At 37.4% G+C, this 21,369-nt stretch overlaps 1 protein-coding gene across 1 annotated transcript; it reads left to right on the top strand.

Annotated features, from left to right (window-relative positions):
• Positions 1-324: 324 nt before the first annotated feature.
• METTL14 (methyltransferase 14, N6-adenosine-methyltransferase non-catalytic subunit) lies at positions 325-15,583 on the top strand (the record flags this gene model as incomplete). Its single annotated transcript, XM_084252773.1, has 11 exons — positions 325-390; positions 3,455-3,543; positions 4,452-4,539; positions 5,610-5,690; positions 6,049-6,136; positions 8,290-8,380; positions 9,904-10,045; positions 10,374-10,466; positions 11,872-11,988; positions 13,028-13,238; positions 15,279-15,583. The coding sequence occupies 11 exons, from the start codon at positions 325-327 to the stop codon at positions 15,581-15,583; spliced, it is 1,371 nt and encodes a 456-aa protein (XP_084108899.1).
• Positions 15,584-21,369: the final 5,786 nt, after the last annotated feature.

Below are 21,369 nucleotides of genomic sequence, written 5' to 3' on the forward strand. Positions count from 1 at the left end.
GGAAAACCTTGCTGCCACGCTGCCGAGGCCACCGGGAGTGGGAGGAGGCCAAGGGCTTCCGCGTCTCCAGCGCGCGCAGCCTCCCTCATTGGCGCCCCTCCAGGTGGCGTCAAATCGTGGGCGTCCAGGGGAGGCGGGACTTCCGGGCTGGGCGAGCCAATTCCGGTCGCGCCGGAAATAGCGACTGAGGGATTGCATAAGAGATGCGCGCCGCCTGAACCTTTCGGCGAATCTTGCGTTCCGCCGACTCGGAAGACAAACTGGGCGGAGATTTCTCCGCGAGCTGCCAAGTTTTCGGGGGTAGTGGAAAACAAGAGTGGGGACATGGACAGTCGCCTGCAGGAGATCCGGGAGCGGCAGAAGCTACGGCGACAGCTCCTCGCGCAGCAGGTCCGCGGCCCAGGGAGGGATGACGAGTGCGCGTGCGCGGCCGGCCTCCTCTCCCCTGCCCTGCGCTGTCCCCTCCCCACCCGCCGCGGCCCCTGGGCTCGCTCGCCCTTCTTGTGCTTGGCGCCCGCTCTGCCCCGATTATTTCCCACTTTGTGGCGGAGTCTTGGTGGTTGTGCTAAACCAAACGCCAGGATGGGTGTAAAGCCGCCTTGATGGGCTGCCCGCCCAGTGCCTGGCACAGGCTCCACGATGGGGTCCAAAGCTTTGGTCTTGGTAAAAGCCACCCCCGCCCTTCCCGCCAGGAGAAGTACCTGTTTCATTCCTAGATTTTCTTCACTACTGAAATGGTTCTCTGTGTCTTGCCTCCTCTTGCAGTTAGCATCTAATTCTTGAGGTTGTGGCTTCATTATGAAGGAGCTGCACTGTCTTTTGGGATCGTACTAAACATCATGTCATCGCAAGTAATGAATGGAAATTTGGGGTTCCAGTTCTTGTGTGCTGCAGTCTACTGTCCTGTGGATGATAGAATCGTCGTCATACTTACTTCAGAAATAAGTAGGAGTATCTTAACATAATGAATAAAGAACAGGCAAGGGGTTAGGACACAACATAGGAAGCTGGACAGCCTCTGTAGCACGAGTTCTATCACTGGTCAGGGAGCTACCCACATGGTGCAGCAGACCTCGCCTGTCTCGCCCTCTGCTCCCCTCAGCAGTGTGCTTCAGGCAGTATGCCTGTTCTGTTCCCCACTCTGTCTCTGGTAAATCCTCTCACCCCACACACCTCTGGCCTGTACCCCAATTATTGTACATAAATAAATAAATATTAAAAAAAAAAACAGGCTTCAGAGGTTAAGAACTGCCACAGACCATTCACTGCTAAAATTCGACCATAGTAGCTACAAACTCACAATTTATGCCTTTTTATTTAACTTGAACGTTTATTTCAAAAATCCTGTTTGCTTTCAGATGATACCAAATTGTCATAATTGTTGATACGGTATATTTAGTGCTACTGTAATAGAAAATCTAATGTTGACCTAATGCAGTTATTTCACAATTTTTTGAGAATGTTGGAACTTGAGAAGACAATTACATATGTAAGCAAAATCTTAATATAAAGCACTTGTCTTGTAATATACTGTTTGCCAATTTAGGCCCCAGGAGAAAATTCATTGGGTCATTTGTTGAGCATCTGCTATGAGACAGACATTATTCTAACAAGGGACCATAGCTGTCAACAGGACAGAGTTCTCCTAAGGTGACTTACATTTCAGTGGGGAGAAGTAAGCAAAAGTGAGTTAATTAAAGTACACAAATAAAATAAGTGGAAGTTATGATAGAGGCTAGGAATCAATGTAAATTGGGAATGCACAATAGTAAAATCATTGACAGTTGTATTAAGTAATTTGATTTGAATATGGAAATGACCTTAAAAGGAGAATAATGGGAAGAGACTCCTTTTTCTAGATACAATGTTTGTAGAAGAGCCTGCTTTCAGGAAATAACTTGGACCCAGCTGAGATAAGAACAGGGAGGAGTCAGTGATGGGAAGAAGCTTAGAAAGCATTGAGCTGTGCCAAGTGTCTGTGTGTTTGACTAAAGGGAACAGAAGTCAGGGCAATTTATGGTCAGGGGCAGTTGATAGATTGGAAGAGACTTATCACTGGAGAAGACTTAGGGGAGTTGTGAGTGGGGAGACTAAAAGGACAGGGGTGATTAAAATCCAGCCTGGGGACTTGGCAGCTCTGATATATTAGTGTGCCTTCTCCCCTCTCAACTGAGCTAAAATGATGACTTAATGCATCTTTCTTCATGTCCTTCCTGTGCTTAAAAGTACTAAATGGCTGCTCTTGGCCTATAAATCGCATTCTGCATTTCTTGGTCTGGCTTTGAAAGTTTTCCATGAACTAACCAATTGCACTTTTCTTAGTCAACCTTATCTCAACTGCTGATGTGTTTATATCTGTTCTGTTTTGCAAACTTTCCCCAGTTGCCCACCAAAATTTGCATTGCCGTTTTTAAGGTATTTGCAAAATGTTCAGTGTTGTGCCTATAGTCTTTTTGTAAAGACTTGGCTCAACAAATATAATCTTAAGGGCCTACCCTGGTGGCACAGGTGGTTGAGTGCCGCACTGCGAAGCTGTCTGCAGCCTCTGCAGTGCTGGTTCGATCCTGGCCAACCGGTGAGGGTCCCACATGGTGCAGCTGACCTCTCCTGTCTCGCCCGCTGCTCCCCTCAGCAGTGTATTTCATCAGTCTGCCTGTTCTGTTCTCCACTCTGTCTCTGGTGAATCCTCTCACCTTCCCATGCGTCTGGTCTGTGCCCCAGCGCTTACATAAATAAATAAATAAATAAATAAATAAATCTTAAAAAAAAAAAACTTAAAAAAAATGACAGCAGTGAATAAGTAAGGTATGTGTGACCTAATGGTTGCAAAGTGTTTAGCGTAGTATCTACCGCATTGTAAACACTATATGTTAGCTGCTTTTTTTTTATTGCTACTACTTCTGAATTATGGTTTATTATTTACTTTAAAAGTTGGAGATTGGCTTAAGTGTCTTAACTTTAAATATAACAGTGTAAAATGCTTTTCAGCTGTCAAAATTTTTTTTAAAGATTTATTTATTTATACATACAAGAACTGGGGTACAGGCCAGAGTTGTGGGGGTTGGGGGATTTACCAGAGACAGAGTGCAGAACAGAACAGGCAAATTGACTGAAATACACTGCTGAGGGGAGCAGCGGGCAAGTCAGGAGAGGTCTGCTGCGCCATGTGGGTAGCTCCCTGCCCGGGGATCGAATTTGTGCTACATTGGCTGCAGATAGCTTCATAGGTTGTGTCTTAACCCCTTGCACCACCAGGGAGACCCCAAAATATTTCTTAATTAACTTGGTTTTATTCTCGGTATTACCATAGTGTCGTGCAAGCTGATTAATCCATCTGTTCACTGAGGTACTTACAGATTTTTTTTTAGTACTTGACATATTAAATGCTACTACAAATGACTGGAAAGGCTCTTCAATACTTTGTGATTTAATTTCTCCTTTTGTCTTTTCTCAGTTGGGAGCCGAAAATGCTGACAGCATTGGTGCTGTGTTAAATAGCAAAGATGAACAGAGAGAAATTGCTGAAACAAGAGAAACGTGCAGGTCAGTTGAATTTTTTTTTTCTTTTGATGACATGTCAATATTGTAAAAGAATCATTGTTTTAATAAATAATCTTAGGTATGAAGTGGCGTTGTTATGAAAAGCATCAAAATGAGAATTTCAGAAACACTCAATTTCATTGTTCATGAGTTACAATTTTTTTCTAGCTGCAGTTATTTCTCATTGATAAAATAGTTAGAAAACAGAATGTTAGAGGACGATTTACAATTCCATTTTAAAAATTCTTAGAGGGCCTTCCTGGTGGTGCAAGGGGTTAAGCACCACACTATGAAGCAATCCAAAGCCTCTGCAGCATGAGTTCGATCTCCGGCTGGCCAGGGAGCTACCCACATGGCGCAGCAGACCTTTCCTGCCTTGCCCACTGCTCCCCTCAGCAGTGTATTTCAGTAGTTCTGCCTGTTCTGTTCCCCACTCTGTCTCTGTTTTGATCCTCTCACTCCCTGCATCTCTGGCCTGTACCAGAGCTCTTGTATGCATAAATAAATAAATCATTAAAAAAAAATTCTTGGAAAATACTTACCCTAAAACTGCTCATCATTTAATCGTTCATAAAACATTTCAGATTTTTTTCAGTGTCCTAATTAATATGAACATCATCATTGTTCAAGACATATTAGAACGATACATAATCTAGAAGTTTCTTTTTGTCATATATCCCTGATAACAGCTTGTTTTCTCATTTGGTTACTTTCTCATAAAAATCAAATGTAGAATCATTAATTATATCGTATGACCTTTTTTTTTTTGATGGTTTATAATAAGCTGGATAAATAGATACTGTTAAGTCAGGAAAAGTTCTGTTTTTAGAACCAGTTATTTGATATTACTGCTAGATGTATTTGTACATCTTGCATATATTTGTGCATGATCCTATAGTTTTAATTTTTAGGGCTTCTTATGATACCTCTGCTCCAAATTCAAAACGGAAGTATCAAGATGAAGGAGAGACAGATGAAGACAAAATGGAAGAATATAAGGCAAGTAGAGAATGGGGCAATTTTATGGTCAAGACAAAAGAAAAAGAATTTGATGGACAGCTGAATTTTGAAGTGTTTCAAGTAATTGTATGTGTATACTCAATTAAATTAAGATAATTCTATCCATTTCCTCATTTTAATCAAGAATTTTGTGAGATAAATTAGGTGATATGTACAAAGTTGTTAGCATAATGGCTGGTAAACACAAGGTAGTAACATTCTTCAATAAGGGTAAAGAAGTAAGTACATCAGAAATTTTGGGTAATTGGATCAGATTTTGAGAGATTATGACACCATATTTTTGACTTGTGTTATTCCATGTTAACAGTATAAGGTGGTATAATTAAATTATCTTGAAAACTCATGTGTTATAGATAGCAATGTAGAATCATTTTTGAAAGAAGCCCAAGAAAAAGCCAACTTCTAAACTGGTCATTGCAATACTTTGTTGAAAAGAATATATTGTGGACAAAACCCGAATACTATCTCACTATCTCCATTTCTTCATGGTACTGGTTGTACAACTCTACTTAATAGAAAATGCTTTGTTTCAGTAAATCTCTAGGAAATTTGATGATATAATTGTCTAATCTCATGAATATTATCTTGCATTCTGACTTGTGCTAAGATGTAACTTAAATATTTGTCATTATTTCAGACCGTATCCAATTTCTGATACACTTTTGACCTAGTAAAGCAGTAGTTTCATGTGATTATAAAAGCATAGTTAGAATTAAAATTGCCACATTGGTGAGCTTATCTTTTGATTGAAAGTAAATTCAAATATTTATAGTAACATTTGATATTAAAAATGCTAGGCAATTTGGTTAGCAAAATCAACCATTATTTATTTTTGATGAGAATGAAAAGGAAATTTTTATTTTGTTGTAAAAATAATCAAGTAGTAAGATCAAATGATGGGAAAGCAAAGACTTCAAGATTTGACTTCAATGGTAATTTGAAAATTCTGTCCTTCCTTGGGAAATAAAATATATTTTGCCTAAATAATCACGCTAGCATGAAATATTCCTCCTATGCATAATATATTTACTTCATCTTCCTTTTTCAAGGATGAACTTGAAATGCAACAGGAGGAAGAGAATTTGCCATATGAAGAAGAAATTTATAAAGATTCTAGTACTTTTCTTAAGGTAAATAATTTTCAAATCTTGAAACTTCACATTTCATCTCTGCCTGAAAAGATTTTAAATATGTTTTCAAGATATTTTCAGTTATTGAGTGATCACTATAATGAAATAAAGAATGTTATTTTAAAATAAAGTTATTTGTGAGCTATTCTTGTGATACTTGACTTTTGAGATCATGTTTTATTAACATCTGTAGCTACCGAAGAATACTACTATCATTTTAGTTAGGTTTTCAAATATTAGTAATTTTTTAATCTGTGAATCAACTTATGTTTTATATGGCCCTGTAACAAAAAACAAAGAGTTAATGTATCTGCCATCAGCGTGCACAACGTTAATTTAATTTTGGCTTTTTCTTTAGGGAACGCAGAGTTTAAATCCCCATAATGATTACTGCCAACATTTTGTAGATACTGGACATAGACCTCAAAATTTCATCAGGGATGTAGGTATGTCAGATTTGTTGGGAATATGCCACTGCTAACTCTTGGTAATATGCATTTTCTGGGTTAACTTTCTTACAAAATTTTTCCCCTGGCTTGGCTTCCCCATTCTGTCCTCAGTGCTTCTACTCTTCCCTCCTTTACCTTCCTTTTTTTTTTTTTTTCTTCCTTCTCCAGCGTGGTTCTAAACTCATTATTTTGCTTTCATTTATTCCTTCTTTGAGGCTTAACACAGAAAAATTTGTCCTAGAGATGGGTTGTATGGCACAGTACCTATAATCAGATCATGTAGAAATAGATCACTGTTTCTGATAAATAATTTTCCTTGTCTTTAAAGAACTAATATTTCTTGCAAGGCAGTTCTACTGGCTAAAAATTCCCTCAAGTTTTGTGCGTCTAAAAAATCTATTTCTTTTTCAATTTTGGAAGATAATTTCAAAGTACAGAATTCTAAGTCACTTTTCTGTCAATGCTTTAAACATTCCACTTTACTCTTGTGTGCCTGTTTCCGAAAAGAAATGAGTATCTTTATTCTCCTAAATACAGTGTTCTTTTCCTCTGGTTTCTTTATAGATTTTTTTTTTTTTAAATATTTGATTTTCTGTAGTTTGAAAATGATTTGCGTAGGTATAGTTTCTTTGGCATTTTTCCTGCTAATGTTCTCTGAGTTTTGTGTGCTTTGATGTGTGACATAAATTTGGGGAAATTCTCAGTCCTCATTGTTCTAAATATTTCATCTCGCCCTTTCCCCCCTTTGTTTTTCACCTTCTGATTTCCCATAATGTGTGTGTTACACTGTAGTTGGATGTTCTGAGTTTTTAGATATTCTGACTCTTGAGTTTTTGTTCTCTTTGCTTCTCAGCTTTGAAGGTTATTATTGAGATATCCTCAAGCTCAGAGATTATTTCCTTAATGGTGTTCAGTCTACTGATAAGCCTGTTACCCTACATTTTTAAAAAGTCGTAAGATAGGGCCTCCCCGGTGGTGCAGCGGTAGAGCGCTGGGTTGCGAAGCTGCCCGCAGCCTCTGCGGCGCTGGTTCAATCCCCGGCTGCTCCCTGGCCACCGGAGGAGGGTCCCACATGGCGCGCAGACCTCTCCTGCCTCCCGCTGCTCCCCTCAGCAGTGTACTTCGGTCCTTCTGCCTGCTGTGCTCCCTGCTCTGGCTCTGGTGAATTCTCTCACCCTCCTGCGCTTCTGACTGTACCCAGTGCATGTATAAACACAACAAATAAATAAATAAAAACATGCCTCTATTTAAAAAAAAAAAAAAGTCGTAAGATAATTCATGTACCTTCTGGTTCACCCATTGAAAGACTGTAACTCCAGCTTTTCTTTGTATGCACAAGTTAAATGCAACTGTGACCACAGTCTGATTTTGGAACATTTTCACCTCCTCTAAATAAACTGTGTCTATTGGTAATCAGTTACCATACCTGCCCCTCATCCGATACCTTAATTTAGGCATCTACATGGGTAAGAGTGTATTAACTGCAGAACACAGGCTTGACATCTGCCCTTCAGCTACCTGTCTGCCCCAGCCTTCAGTAACCACTAATTGACTTCCTGTCTCTATTGATTTCCTTATTATAGAATTTCATGTAAGTGGAATCATAACATGGTATTTCAGCACTAGCTTCTTTCTCTTAGCATAATGTTTTAAAGGATCCTTGATGCTATAGCATGTATTGTCCCCTCCTTCACCTATTCATAAGGAAGAAAGGAAATAATCATTTTTTTCCACTTTGTATAATTATCCAAGAAACTAAGTAATTATCACAGCATTATCACAAGATTCTTTAAGAGAAGTGATGTTATTTATAACTAAAAGAAAGGGAAGAAACTCAGTCGTTGCTACTTTTCCTGAGACTAGAAAGGTTAGATTTGATGCTACTAATAGTTATTTATTTACTAGAATAAATGAAAAATGTATAATTTATTGACTTGAACCACCATTTAAAACCTCTGAATTTTTGCTAGCATATGTGGTTAGGGTCATGAAATAGGAAATGTGTATGTGAAATGTTTAAAAATACTCCAAGATTGCCTTTTTGAAAAGGTATGATAATAAAGTAGTGTGTAGGAGCTCATACCTTTTGAGTTCACTGACAATAACTTCAGTTGTACTAAAATTTGGAATTTGCTTTTTTTCCCCTTCAGGTTTGGCAGACAGATTTGAAGAATACCCTAAACTGAGGGAACTCATCAGGCTAAAGGATGAGTTAATAGCTAAATCTAACACTCCTCCTATGTAAGTGATTTTTTTGCAATGACTTTTGTTCCCAACTGAGGTTTAAAATATTCTTTATTCTGTAATCTTTCTGTTAGAAAAAGTATCTGCACTTGTAAAGGTTAACACGCTATTTTTTCTTTAAAATAAATTAATGTGAAGCTCTAATGGCAGGTATACCAGGTTATGTAATCGTTTTCACTTTTCTCGTTTGCTTCAAGTTTCTTTATATTTATATTTTTTTAGAAAATATAGATAAAAAGATGATGGAAACTTTTTCTATCATTATAAAAGACGCCATCTTCATTTTCATTAAAAGAGATGTACTAAAAACGTGACTGTATTTTGAAGTGACCAAAAAAAGACTTAAATGAAGAAGAAGAAAATAAAAATTAAGTTTGACTCAGCATCTACAGATACTTTTCTGAACATTTTAGAATACTGTAGATAATTCATTTTAACTTTTGCTAAATGGACTAATTTTCTTCAAAAATGTATATAAGGTCTTTGATATTAGAGGATGTTTATTTCACATTTAGCTTACTTTGAACGTTGTAGACATTTGACAATTTGCTAAAATGTATCCTGTTAATAATTAGAAGAACCACAAAGAAGTCTGTGTATGTGGGGAAAAATATTAGCAGACGCTAATATTTATCCTATTTAAAAATACCCTTACAGGGCCTCCCCAGTGGTGCAGCGGTTGAGCACTGGGTTGCGAAGCTGCCCGCAGCCTCTGCAGCGCCGGTTCGATCCCTGGCTGCTCCCCAGCCACCAGAGGAGGGTCCCACATGGCGCGCAGACCTCTCCTGCCGCCCGCTGCTCCCCTCAGCAGTGTACTTCGGTCCTTCTGCCTGTTCTGCTCCCCCCCTCTCTGGCTCTGGTGAATTCTCTCACCCTCCCGCGTTTCTGACTGTACCCAGTGCTTGTATGTATAAATAAATAAATAAATCTTTAAAAAAAAAAAAAAAAAAAAAAAAAAATACCCTTACATCTAAAATGCATTCATGCTATGTGGACATAACCTCATAGTTAAAACTAGTGGTAATTTGTATTAGATAGCCGGAAAGAAATGCTAATATAAACAATTTTACTAATGAACAAACTAATAAATGAAAATTACATCCATCTTTAGAAACTATTTTTAAGAGAGAGACATTTAAAACTTACAAATAGCTTTTTGAAATTAAACAATTGAGGGAAAAAAGTAACGTATTTCTTAGATAAGTAGTTGATAACAGGTGGGGACTCACAGACTCACATTTGAGTATGGATATGTAATATAAAAGTGAGAAGTTTATATTCTGAATGTCCTTGGGGGGCAGTGACTTTACTTTGTAGTTCTATCCATGTCCTAGGTAAGAGCAATGGTAGATGGTTTACTGTCTGTACTGAAGAATGATTCCATCCATAAAAAGGTATTCAGTAATCAGCTCGAGATTACTTCATACATAGCATTTAGTGACATTTTAGAAATTTCTTTCATCACTATCTTTAAGGTATTTGAAAATATCCTACTCGCTTTCTGTGCTTCAATCAAACAGGTACTTACAAGCAGATATAGAAGCCTTTGACATCAGAGAACTAACACCCAAGTTTGATGTGATTCTTCTGGAACCCCCATTAGAAGAGTATTACAGAGAGACTGGCATCACTGCTAATGAAAAATGCTGGACTTGGGATGATGTATGATGAAACTTTTCTACTTTGTCATGAGTTACTTATTTTTGAAATGATTTTATATTTACTTGACCACAAAGTAAGGTTTTGGATATCATCCGTATTTTTTTTAGGATCATAAATATAGATTTATAGCATGTTTTGTGACTGAAAGTATAAGGTATATTAATAAATATTACAGTATATTTATATATTTTCTAGTATATTTCCCAATGAAAATAAGTACATTTAAAGAATACATCTACTTGAAAATCCTGATAAATCTCAGTGGTTGTTCTTTTAGGATGAATGCAAAATAACAACTTGTTTTGCAATATTGTTTGGTTTCTTACAGATCATGAAGTTAGAAATTGATGAGATTGCAGCTCCTCGATCTTTTATTTTTCTTTGGTGTGGTTCCGGGGAGGGACTGGACCTTGGAAGAGTGGTAAGGTGGTGTTTTATTAAAAGTGGATGTTTAAATTTATTTTTAAAGATTTATTTATTTATTTATACAAACACTGGGTACAGTCAGAAGCCCAGGAGAGTGAGAGAATTCACCAGAGCCACAGTGGGGAACAGAACAGGCAGACTGATGAAATACAGTCCTGAGGGGAACAGAGGGCGCGGCAGAAGAGGTCTGTTGTGCCATGTGGGACCCTCGCTGGCGGCCGGGGATCGAACCGGCACTGCAGAGGCTACGGGCAGCTTCACAGCCCAGCGGTCAACCACTGCGCCACCGGGGAGGCCAAATTTATTTTTAAAAACTATAATACGTCGCATAAGGAATTGAAGATTAATGTTATTTTTGTTCTTCATTTCTAGAATACTAAAATATTCAGAGGAAAAGAAAGTTCAGGAGATCATCCCTCATAGTTAACTAGCACTAGGCATGAATAAATCAAAATAATAGTTTATTGGAAGGAACTACAGGAAGAAGAGCAGTTTAGAGATTTGAAACTACATTACAGTTCAGAAACACTTCTTTGTGCCATTTACTGCTCTTTATGGGTAACTAAAACATATTCTTCTGAACTGCATTAATTGCTGAGTTCCAAGTGGAAACCAAATGAAGTTGGAAAAATAACCCAGCATCTAGAACACATTGTTTGAATGACTGAAAGTGTAAAAGGCATTACAACACCTCAGTTTATTTGAGGTACTTTACTTTAGTTCAGAACTCTTTTTTACTAGAGTATTTTGGATTTCTAAGTGTTAACAAAATCACATATGCCTTTTATCCATTAGGTGTGTAGGTATCAGTAGTATTCAGTTTGGGGCTCATTTCTGCTGTCCAAATGCAGTAAAGAAAGTTTTCCTCAATAAAGATACGTGTAACAGTCTTCAATGTTTGAATTTTTTGAGGTTTTTAGTATTAAATACATAAAAATAACATTTTATAATTTTTTTTTTTTTAGTTATTAGAGTGTTTTCAGTAATTTTCAGCCTTGTCCCTAGCTTGATAGTTGAAGTGGCAGGAATCAAATTATCTTGTGGAGCTATTTTATAATTAAAGAGGGTCTGAGTGTTTTCTTCTCATTTTAAAATCTACTTTCTATTGAAGGCAATAAAAGGTATTATTTCAGTATTAGAGTATTGTGAGTGTTACATAACACTGTGTAGTAATATCAACCACATATTAACATCCAACACACACACACATTTGTCCTGTATCATGGCTAGATATTTAAAGGCTAGTATTTCTTTTTTTTCTATTTCTACACTAAAAATTACTGAAAGATACTCGAATTTGTTGTCTCAGACCTCTAGGAAGTTTTTTGATGCTGGTTGGTTATTATAAGCATCATTTTATTTCTTTTAGCTAAGGATCTCTTTTTTTTAATTCTTCCTAGTGTTTACGCAAGTGGGGTTACAGAAGATGTGAAGATATTTGTTGGATAAAAACCAATAAAAACAATCCTGGAAAGACTAAGACTTTAGATCCAAAAGCTGTCTTCCAGAGAACAAAGGTATTGCGTTTACTATTTTGTTTTGTTTTCTTTTCTCTCAAGGTTTTCCAAATCACAGTATATTGTTTTAATTGGTTTTGGTGGAAATGCTCTTTTCCTGGACTTGTAAAAATGGCAATGAGTATGTTTACATAAAAATCATTTTAGAGTGCTTTATTCACAGGGTTAGGCAGCCCCCACGATGCTGTAAAAGGAAATATATATGCCTGTGTGTCCTCAACTGCTATAGTTCAAATACAGGCTCTCAATACCCTTGCTCCCCCCAGAATTTTTCCTTTCTCTAGATCCAGAAAAAAAGAGTTGAGGGCAAAACTTGTAGCTGCTTAACTTAGAGGCATTTCTTTTCTTTTGTTCTATTTGCTATGTTAGAATCTATACTAAGAACCCCCGAGAACCTCTACTATTCTGCTGTCCAGCAGGTCTCAGATTGAAACAGTGTGTCCTCAGTCTTCCACTCTTTAGAATTAAAGAGTGTGAGGTTCTTTTGGGGAATGGAAAATTCTTCTGAAGGGAAAGTATGCCACCCTTGCCGTTATTGGTTCGTGGAGTCCAGTGAAAGATCAGACTCATTTAATCTATACGCCCCTTCATCCAGATTAAATACAGGTCAGAAAACCAAAGCAAAATTGTTTCATTTTCACACTTATTTATGTTGTGTAAACAACACTGATATTTTTGATCTTGGATCATATGAGATATTCTTAATAATAATAATGCCATTTTAAGATGTCAAAATCAAGTGCCTTGTTTCCGTAACAGATGAAAACAAGTTTCTGTTGAGTGCAGAGGACAAGATTTTGATCACTGACTGTTCTAAAATGTGATGACTCTAAATTTAATATCCTCATGTCTAGCTTCCCTGGCAGTCTTTCCACATCCAGGGATCTAGGTTTTCCTATTCTGTTTGTGCCCAGTATCCCAAGGATCCAGAGAAAAGAGGATTGTTTTGGAATTGGTGGCTACAGAAATGAAAATGTTACAAGATAGGACTGGTGATGAAAAGAGACTAGTTTCCTGCTCTGCTTTTACCGTCCCATAGGAGCACTGCCTCATGGGGATCAAGGGGACTGTTAAGCGCAGCACAGACGGAGACTTCATTCATGCTAATGTGGACATTGACTTGATTATCACAGAAGAACCTGAAATCGGCAATATAGAAAAACCTGTTGAAATTTTTCATATAATTGAACATTTCTGTCTTGGTAGAAGACGCCTTCATCTGTTTGGAAGAGATAGTACAATTCGACCAGGTAAGACATCAGAAAAAATGGAAAAAAAAAAAAACCAAAAGACAACTTTATGGTTTCTTGAAATATGGGTGTTAAAATAGCACAGACTGCGCTATGAAATAAAAATGTTAAGGTGTCTGATTCCTCTTTTTGCTGTACTTCACATTCGCCAAGCTCATTCTTCTCACTGCTATTCCATGGGTGAATTGTATACCATATGGTTTGGCTTTAGAAAAAATGTTTTTTTTTCCCTTAGCAGTGTGTCATTCAGTAAAGAATTGCTTGTTATTTTGTTACTACTTTTTGGCTTATTTTGGTCAAATAATAGACTAAGATTTCACTCCTTTGTAATTTGTTGAGGTTTGCTTTTGATACAATTTAGATAACCATTTCAAGTCTAAAGAAATATATATTGTTTTTATATTGTATAAAATGTATATTGTTTTTATTGTAGGTTTATTGTATTTATTATGTGTTGTTTATATCTGCCATATCTTTACTAATTTTTTAAACTCTTCTGTAAGAAAGGTCTTTTGAAATCTGTTGTCCTTAGGACTTGTGATTTGTTTAGTTGTCAGTTTTGTATATATCTCTGACATTCTGTGGTCAGGTGTTTATAAAATGTATAATTTTTATGCCTTCCTAGCATCATAATATGAAATATCCTCCTTTATCTAGTGTTTCTTACCTTAAAATTCACTTCAGCTAATGTTACTGTAACAGCTTTCTTTTGATTTGTGTTTATGTGGCTTTTTATTTCCATCCTACTACTTTCAATCTGCCTTATCTTGTGTACAAACACATGGCTGTTTTCCATCAAGCTTATCTGATTGAATTGTATAGTCAGTTTGTATTCTAATTCCTGATATATTTGGGCAAAAATTACTATCTGCTCTTTGCTTTACATTAGTATTACCCTACTCCTTTTTTTTTTGGACAGCTTAAATACTTTTTTTCTATTTATCCTTTTATTAGCTTGTTAGATGTTCTTTTATTGCTTTTTCAGTAGTTATCTTAAAAATTACAGCATGCATCCTTTAATTATTAATGTCTAAATTAAAACAGCATACTGATTTTAAACGGTGGGAATGCTGTGATTTAAATGTCATTTCCTTGATTTTTTAATCTTTTTCTCAGTGCACATATGGTTTATGCTTATGTCATTCTATGCACTGTGTAGATACAGCTTTGAGTGAACTTTGAGTTGTTAGACTTCCTCTCACCATATATTCAAACACCTTGCCTAGAAGTTTTGTGGGTGATTTTATTGCCTTATCAAAGTAAAAATATTTCAGCAGCACAGCTTACAACAAGCAAATGTTTGCTCTTCAGATTGTGGCTCTGAGGTTTGAGGAAATAAACTGGTTTTTCTTGTCCATCATTAACCTGTCCTACTCCATAATAACTCCTGAAACTGGGAACTGTCTCTAGTGACAACTGCTGTTTAAAGGAGGTGGAAAACGTCAAAGAAAAAGCAAAACAACTATTTGAGTTTTGCTGCGAGTAAAAGCAAACATCAAAATATCAAAAAGATTATAGTGAACTACTGTGTCGTGTCCCTTGCAGTTACTCTGCAAAGATTCATATTGTGAAACTTGTTTATGTAAGAGTCACCGGGGCATGACAGAGACTGTGTTAGCTGTTTTCATTAAATCTTTAAATGCAATTGCTCCTTACCCCTTAATGTTGTGTGTATGTTGTACTTGACACCACAAACCTGCCAAAAGTCAATCTTGAGGAGAGCAATTAAAAATCTCAGACTGAATTGTCCATGAGCCCATGAGGTATGGAAGCTGCTCTTTGATCTAGAGGTTCTTCTCTACCAATCAGGGTGTCCACTAGGTGATAAATAACAGGCTCCGTATGATATACCTATTATTATTATTTTATATTAAAGTCCTATTGTCTCTGTACTGTTAGGTAAAAATCAATGTTTTACAACAATGAACATTTGTGAAGGTTATAGAAAATCTATTAAATTCTCATTATACAGAAATGTTTGCTACCTTTTCTACATTTTGAAGGACCAAAAGGATCATTTTTTTTCCCTCTTCATTTCAGGCTGGCTCACAGTTGGCCCAACTCTTACCAATAGCAACTACAATGCAGAAACCTACGCATCCTACTTCAGTGCCCCTAATTCCTATTTGACTGGGTGTACAGAAGAAATTGAGAGACTTCGACCAAAATCACCTCCTCCCAAATCTAAATCTGATCGCGGAGGTGGAGCTCCCAGAGGTGGAGGAAGAGGAGGAACTTCTGCTGGCCGGGGACGAGAAAGAAATCGATCAAACTTCCGGGGGGAAAGAGGTGGCTTTAGGGGGGGTCGTGGAGGAGCACACAGAGGTGGCTTTCCACCCCGATAATTTTGTCAGACGCTGATCCTTTTAATGCCCTGCTACCTTCTTGTAGTTTTAATTTCAGTTGGGAGACAATTACTTTAGAACTCCGTTCCAGCTGACATTTTGCTTTAATTTCTCAAGGCTGCAGGAGTATCTTAGCCAACCTCCTAGGCAGTTGTCACACACACTAATTTAGTCCAAGATAAAAAAGTCGCCCTACCTTTAGTCATGTGCATGTAACCGACCAGGATGGAACACCATGGACACCTTTACTTTCAGAGCTTGAAGTTATTCTGATAGGTTCCAACTAATTATAAAGGTTTTTGCCTTTTAGTACTAGTTGAAATGAACAGTGAAAAAAATCTGTTGCATCTCACTAGTGCTTATGGTCATGGATAACGGGGTCTTGCCACTGCTGTCACAGCAAATGGGAAGCTATTTGGGAGTCTGGATAGAATGAACTTAGGACAGATGGTAAGTTCTGTCAGAGTTTTAACAGCTCCTTAATGAAATGGTAAAAAGACTTATTTTTCTTTTTAAAGAAATTGTAAAGTCAGATATAATTTGACTACAGAAGAAAATGAGAGGCTTTGAACAAAATCGGCTCCACCTACATCTAAATCTGCGAGGGGAGGTAGAGCTTATAGGGGTGAAGGAAGAGGTAGGCACCTTAAGAAGAGAAAGTGCATCATTATCTCAATTGCGTACCTGCAGGTGACACTTAATCATGCTTCCAAAGAAGCAGAAGAGGACAAATATCCATGTGGTAGAACTTTGGTGTAGTCTTGACCTTGGATTCACCTTCCAAGCAGTTTTATATTCCTTAGCAAAATAAGAGAAAGAAGGCACCAACAGAGACACCTGCTTATTAGGTGTGTGGTTTCAGCATTTCAGGGAATAAAGTACTGTGGATGAGGAAATGCAAACACCTTTAAACTTGTCATGGAAGAAGTTCAATATAAAAACAGTTATGGAAAACCCTCAGCAAGACAGCTTAGAAATGGAACTGTGGTCACCTCTTGCTGAAGTCATATGATGTGATGTGTGTAAGGAACTGGCTTTGCAGCTCAGTTGTATGAGACTATACTGTCATTTCTCTTTCTATAACTCATGTAATTGAAAATTTGTTGAATGCGATACCATTGCTCTTGATAAATATATTTTTTTTATTTTGTGTATAATTTTTCTACTGAAACTTCTGGAATTTGGAATTTGAAAGCATGTTTTCTGCAAGTGGAATTGCTATTGCTACCAAATGAAAAAGGCCGAACTAAGATCAGATTCATTGTTTGGCCTGGGATGCAGTTTAGTAGTTAATTCTGTGCCTTTCATTGGCTCATATTAACGCATAAAATGAGATTATATTATATCCATTAAGGACTGAATTAAAGAAATAGAGTTGAGATCCTTATAAACCTGATGAATTTAACTTGCTTAAGCTGTTCTTCCTAGTATAGATGGCATTTGACCATGACGAGTCTGACACATGACCATGTGGCATACATCTGACCATCCCACAGCATCGTATGACTGTCAGGACACACGTGACTGTTGTAGGACCACCATGTGACATACATGTGACCACCACAAGTTGTGTAGGGCATGAATTCTGTGTGTTATGGCCATCATGTGTAGGCGTACGTGTGGTGTGTGTGATCTGTAACATGCCATTTCTGGTGCAGGTACTGTCATTTATGATGTGTCATGTTGTGCATGTCATTTGTGATGTGGGTACCATAGCACTTCCTTCTGTGATGACTACCACAAACACTTGAGTGTACCTGATGTCATTCAGTGCAAGTGCAGCATTCATGACGTGGTGTGTGAGTCGTTCATAGGCATCATTTGCAGTGTGTGGCATGTGTCACGGGTTGTTATGTCATGTTTCATTTATGTCAAACTAGTTTGTGGAGTCCAGCCTTCCTGGGGTCTGATTTGGCAGCTGGACCTTATGGCCAAAGTTGTCAAGGATCAATACTGTAGCCACAGGGACTGTTCTGATAGTACTGTGGATAGAAGTCACCTTTGAATCTAAAAGTCAAATGTGAAACCTAAACTGCATCTCTCCCTCTTCTGAAGCCCTGCATGAGGACATAGTTTCATTTTCAGCTAACGGAGCTGTAACAGTGACATGCTTGGGAGTCAGTGCGCTGGCCTTGGCTGAGATTCTTGGGGCTATTATTCAGAATGATTCCTTTTCATGTCTTCTAAAATACTTTAATCTCTTAATTGCTAAATTACAACATTTTGATTAGTTACAGCAGCTAATTTTAAAACCTGTACTGTTTTATCCTGAATTTAAGAGCATAGAATGTAGTCTTTGAAGTAGAGTTCCAGATTTTCCTCATTTGTTTTATATAATCTTTATTAATTTGACAAAATGATGGCCCAGTGGGGACTCATTCTGAATAGTAGTCTTTGATCTAAATGTGTCTTATATTTTTATGAGCTATTAAAAACATAAACCTTTACATAAAAGCCTTTTTTTTAGAACAGTCCTGTAATCTCGGGGTTCATGTGAGATTTTTTACATTATTATCTTTGATGTTTGTTTGATGGTAGGGAGTGAACTTTAGTTTGGCTCTCAAAAATATATGTAGTTTGCTTTGAAGTTGTAAATTTTAGGACTTCCTAGAAGGTTAGAACATTTATTCAGCCAACTGAGCCCACAGAAGACTCTCTTTCTGGAAAAGTCATATTGCTTATCTCAAGGTTTCCATTATTTACTCAAATGTAAAGATGTCTAGCTACAATGCAGCAAAAATTCCCTCATTTAATCTAGATGATTATTTTCTAGTAAACCCTTTCCCCAGTATTAGATAAAAGATTAAAATGACCAGTCTAAGTATATGTTAACAGTTCTTACCTCTTTTACTGGAGTGGCTAAGAAAGCTAGGATAAGCTAAATTTTACCAAAAATACTTCTTGAGAATCTATAAGTCAAGAGTGTAAGAAGCATACAGGAACCAAGCATGTAATCCAAATAGTGGAAGCAAACCATGAGCTTTTTTCATAGTGGAATAATGGTCTTTCTGGCGAGCTTTGTTTGCATATTAAACATGGTAATAATTCATTTACTTCCCATTCCCCTCATCTGTGCTGTTTGCCCACTTTGGTGGGTTTTCTAAATTCCTCTCTAGAAGAGAGGAACAGCACAAAACACCTTAATAAACAGCCACCGATTCTATTCTGTTAGGTTGATTCAGATTCTATTCTGTTAGGTTGATTCAGATTCTGTTAGGTTGATTTTAAAAACCAGACTTCTTTGCGCACTAGTTTACTGTTTCTAATTTCTATTGGCTAGATCTGATTCACCGAACTCATAAGTGCACTACCCTTTTTCCTAAGGCATATTGGGTTCTAGAATATCAATGCAGTAACCATACTCTAAACCTCCTTATAAACACCAATAGTAAGTATTTAAAGATATTTTCATGGACCCCACTAATACTTCAATTTGAGGGAAAACTGACTTAAGTCTTATATAAAAGATTTCAAGGTAAATTCTTATTGTAAAAATGTCACATTTATAACTGGTAACATTATTAAGGCTTACCCCTAAAAATCCTCTGCAGTCATTATTCTAACAATAGAGACTGACTGGACTAGTCACTTTGCCTCCTCCCCCAGTTTGTTCTCTACGTGATTTAAAGCTGGATTTCCATGTGTTCAGTTTGGATGGCAGTGGCTCCATGTGTATGAGCATGAGCTTTGGGAACCGGGGAGTCTGACTTGACAGGAACCAGGCTCGGGACACGTGCGCATCTTTGAGTCACTGTCATCCAGTGCAGTGAAAATTCACCAGTGGCCTCTGAAGACGGAACTTGCTCCAAGAGGAAAAATTTTAGGGAAACGATGCTAAATACCACTTTCCAACAAACAGAACTTCATAAATAGCTGTTTGGAAAAGAGGAAGTTTTTTCTCAAACATTCATTAGAGATGACATGGGGATTTCTGCTACTCCTCCGAGCTTTCTTTTTACCCAGACTAGTTAGCATTACTTGTGTTTTCCGCGATTAAAATTTACATAGCCAATTGTACCCCAAAGAACTGCTTTGTCCTAAAGACTACTGAGGAGACTTTCTGGAAGGCTTTAGACTTGCCCTCAGTGTATACTGCCCTCTAGTGGAACAGCAGCTCGATTTCAAATTACTTTTCTGTGTTTGAAAAACATGATCCAAAATTTCTTTACTCTTCACTATTTCATTAATGAACATGTTTCCATCTGACTGAACATTAAAAGATATTCTCCGTTGACTGTCACTAGGTTAGACTACTTGGAAGTAGAGGTAATGCCAGTTAACAGCTGCCTCAACAAAGTGTCTTCAGTATGTAAACTCATTTTTGCATCCACTCAAAATACATATTCTTCTCTTGTTTTATATTATTGAAGTTTTAGGTTTTAACACTTAAGCCGCTTAGGCAACATTTTCCACATGTTTATTTTAATCTAAGAAACTCTTTTTATTGATAATTTCTGTAACATTGAAAGACAGCTTGATTTTGAGCCTATCAAAATACTCATGAGCTCACAGCAAATGAGTCAGGTTACTCCTAGTTTTCATGATCCTTAGCAAATTTAATTTTCAAAACCTAATAAAATGATAACAGCAGTGAATATAATGAATAGCATTTGTGTGCAGGGAACTATTCTAAGCTCATATATTCATTAATTTAATTCTTGAAACAATGAGAAGGAAACTGAGGCACAGAAAGGTTTCTGACTTACCCTATGTCACACAGCTAGCGGTGGAGTTAGGATAGAAACCCGTCATTTGCTCCACAGTCCATGCTTTTAGCCATTATGCTCTACTGTTTCTACTGTTTCTCAAAATCTGAGGGAGGACGTTACTGTTTCAGAACAGTATGGTATGGGGGAACAGCACTTAGTCATTTTTGGCAAGCAGTCATTCAAGAGTACTGGAGTCCTTCCTGTCTATACTGAGTTACTTCTGCCTTGGAAATTGATTTTCCATTCATACTCTATTCCCTTTTGTCTTCCAAGAGTTGTTTAAATATTTTTCCTCTGTCTTCCCATCTTCAGCATTGTCTGGAGCTGAGGAATGAAATACTTGCTACTATTGATAGTTTTCCTACATAATATAGGCCTCTTTCCACCAGTGTGTCAGTGTCACACCTCTGGCTGGAATGTGCTCTGGGCCCATCTCAGATGGTGCCTAGATAGAACTGAATGCTTGTCCGGGCGTTGGAGTCAGACGACTGCTCTATTCACGTAACAGGCTCTCCTGGTATCAGAGTAGCTGAAGATCACACTTGCATGTGCCCCACTACAGATGCCTATCAACAAACTCCCTAAGTTTTTCAGGGTATCTGTTATTTCCCAAATGCATCTAATGTGCATTTGTTTTTTGGACACAAGTTAATGACTGTACATTTCTTCTTATTAAACTCCTGAAAGCTGATCTGAAACATCTTGAGTAACAGGGAGACTTTAATAAGGTCTGTGCATTTATTCTACTCAGTTTCATGGCATCTACTAATTTACAGATAACCTTGCTGGCAGTGTCATAATACTAAGAAGATACTTAATCACTTCAAGGACAAGAGGCTGATGAGAAGACAGGGTTGCTGTGAGGAATAAACATGGACATGTTAGAACACAGTATAATTCTTGGGACATAATTATACTTGATATACTTCAACATTCAGTATTTATTCATATCAATGATAAAGAAGTTGAACAGGCAAGATACAGGACAGATGGTCCATGTCATACTACTCAAAACTGCTCTCCTAGGTTTAGACATATTCATTAGTAATGGTCTCATGTCGTCAGTTAGCAATTTAT

The sequence above is a fragment of the Talpa europaea genome (assembly GCF_964194135.1).
Source record: "Talpa europaea genome assembly, chromosome: 13".
NCBI lineage: Eukaryota > Metazoa > Chordata > Mammalia > Eulipotyphla > Talpidae > Talpa > Talpa europaea.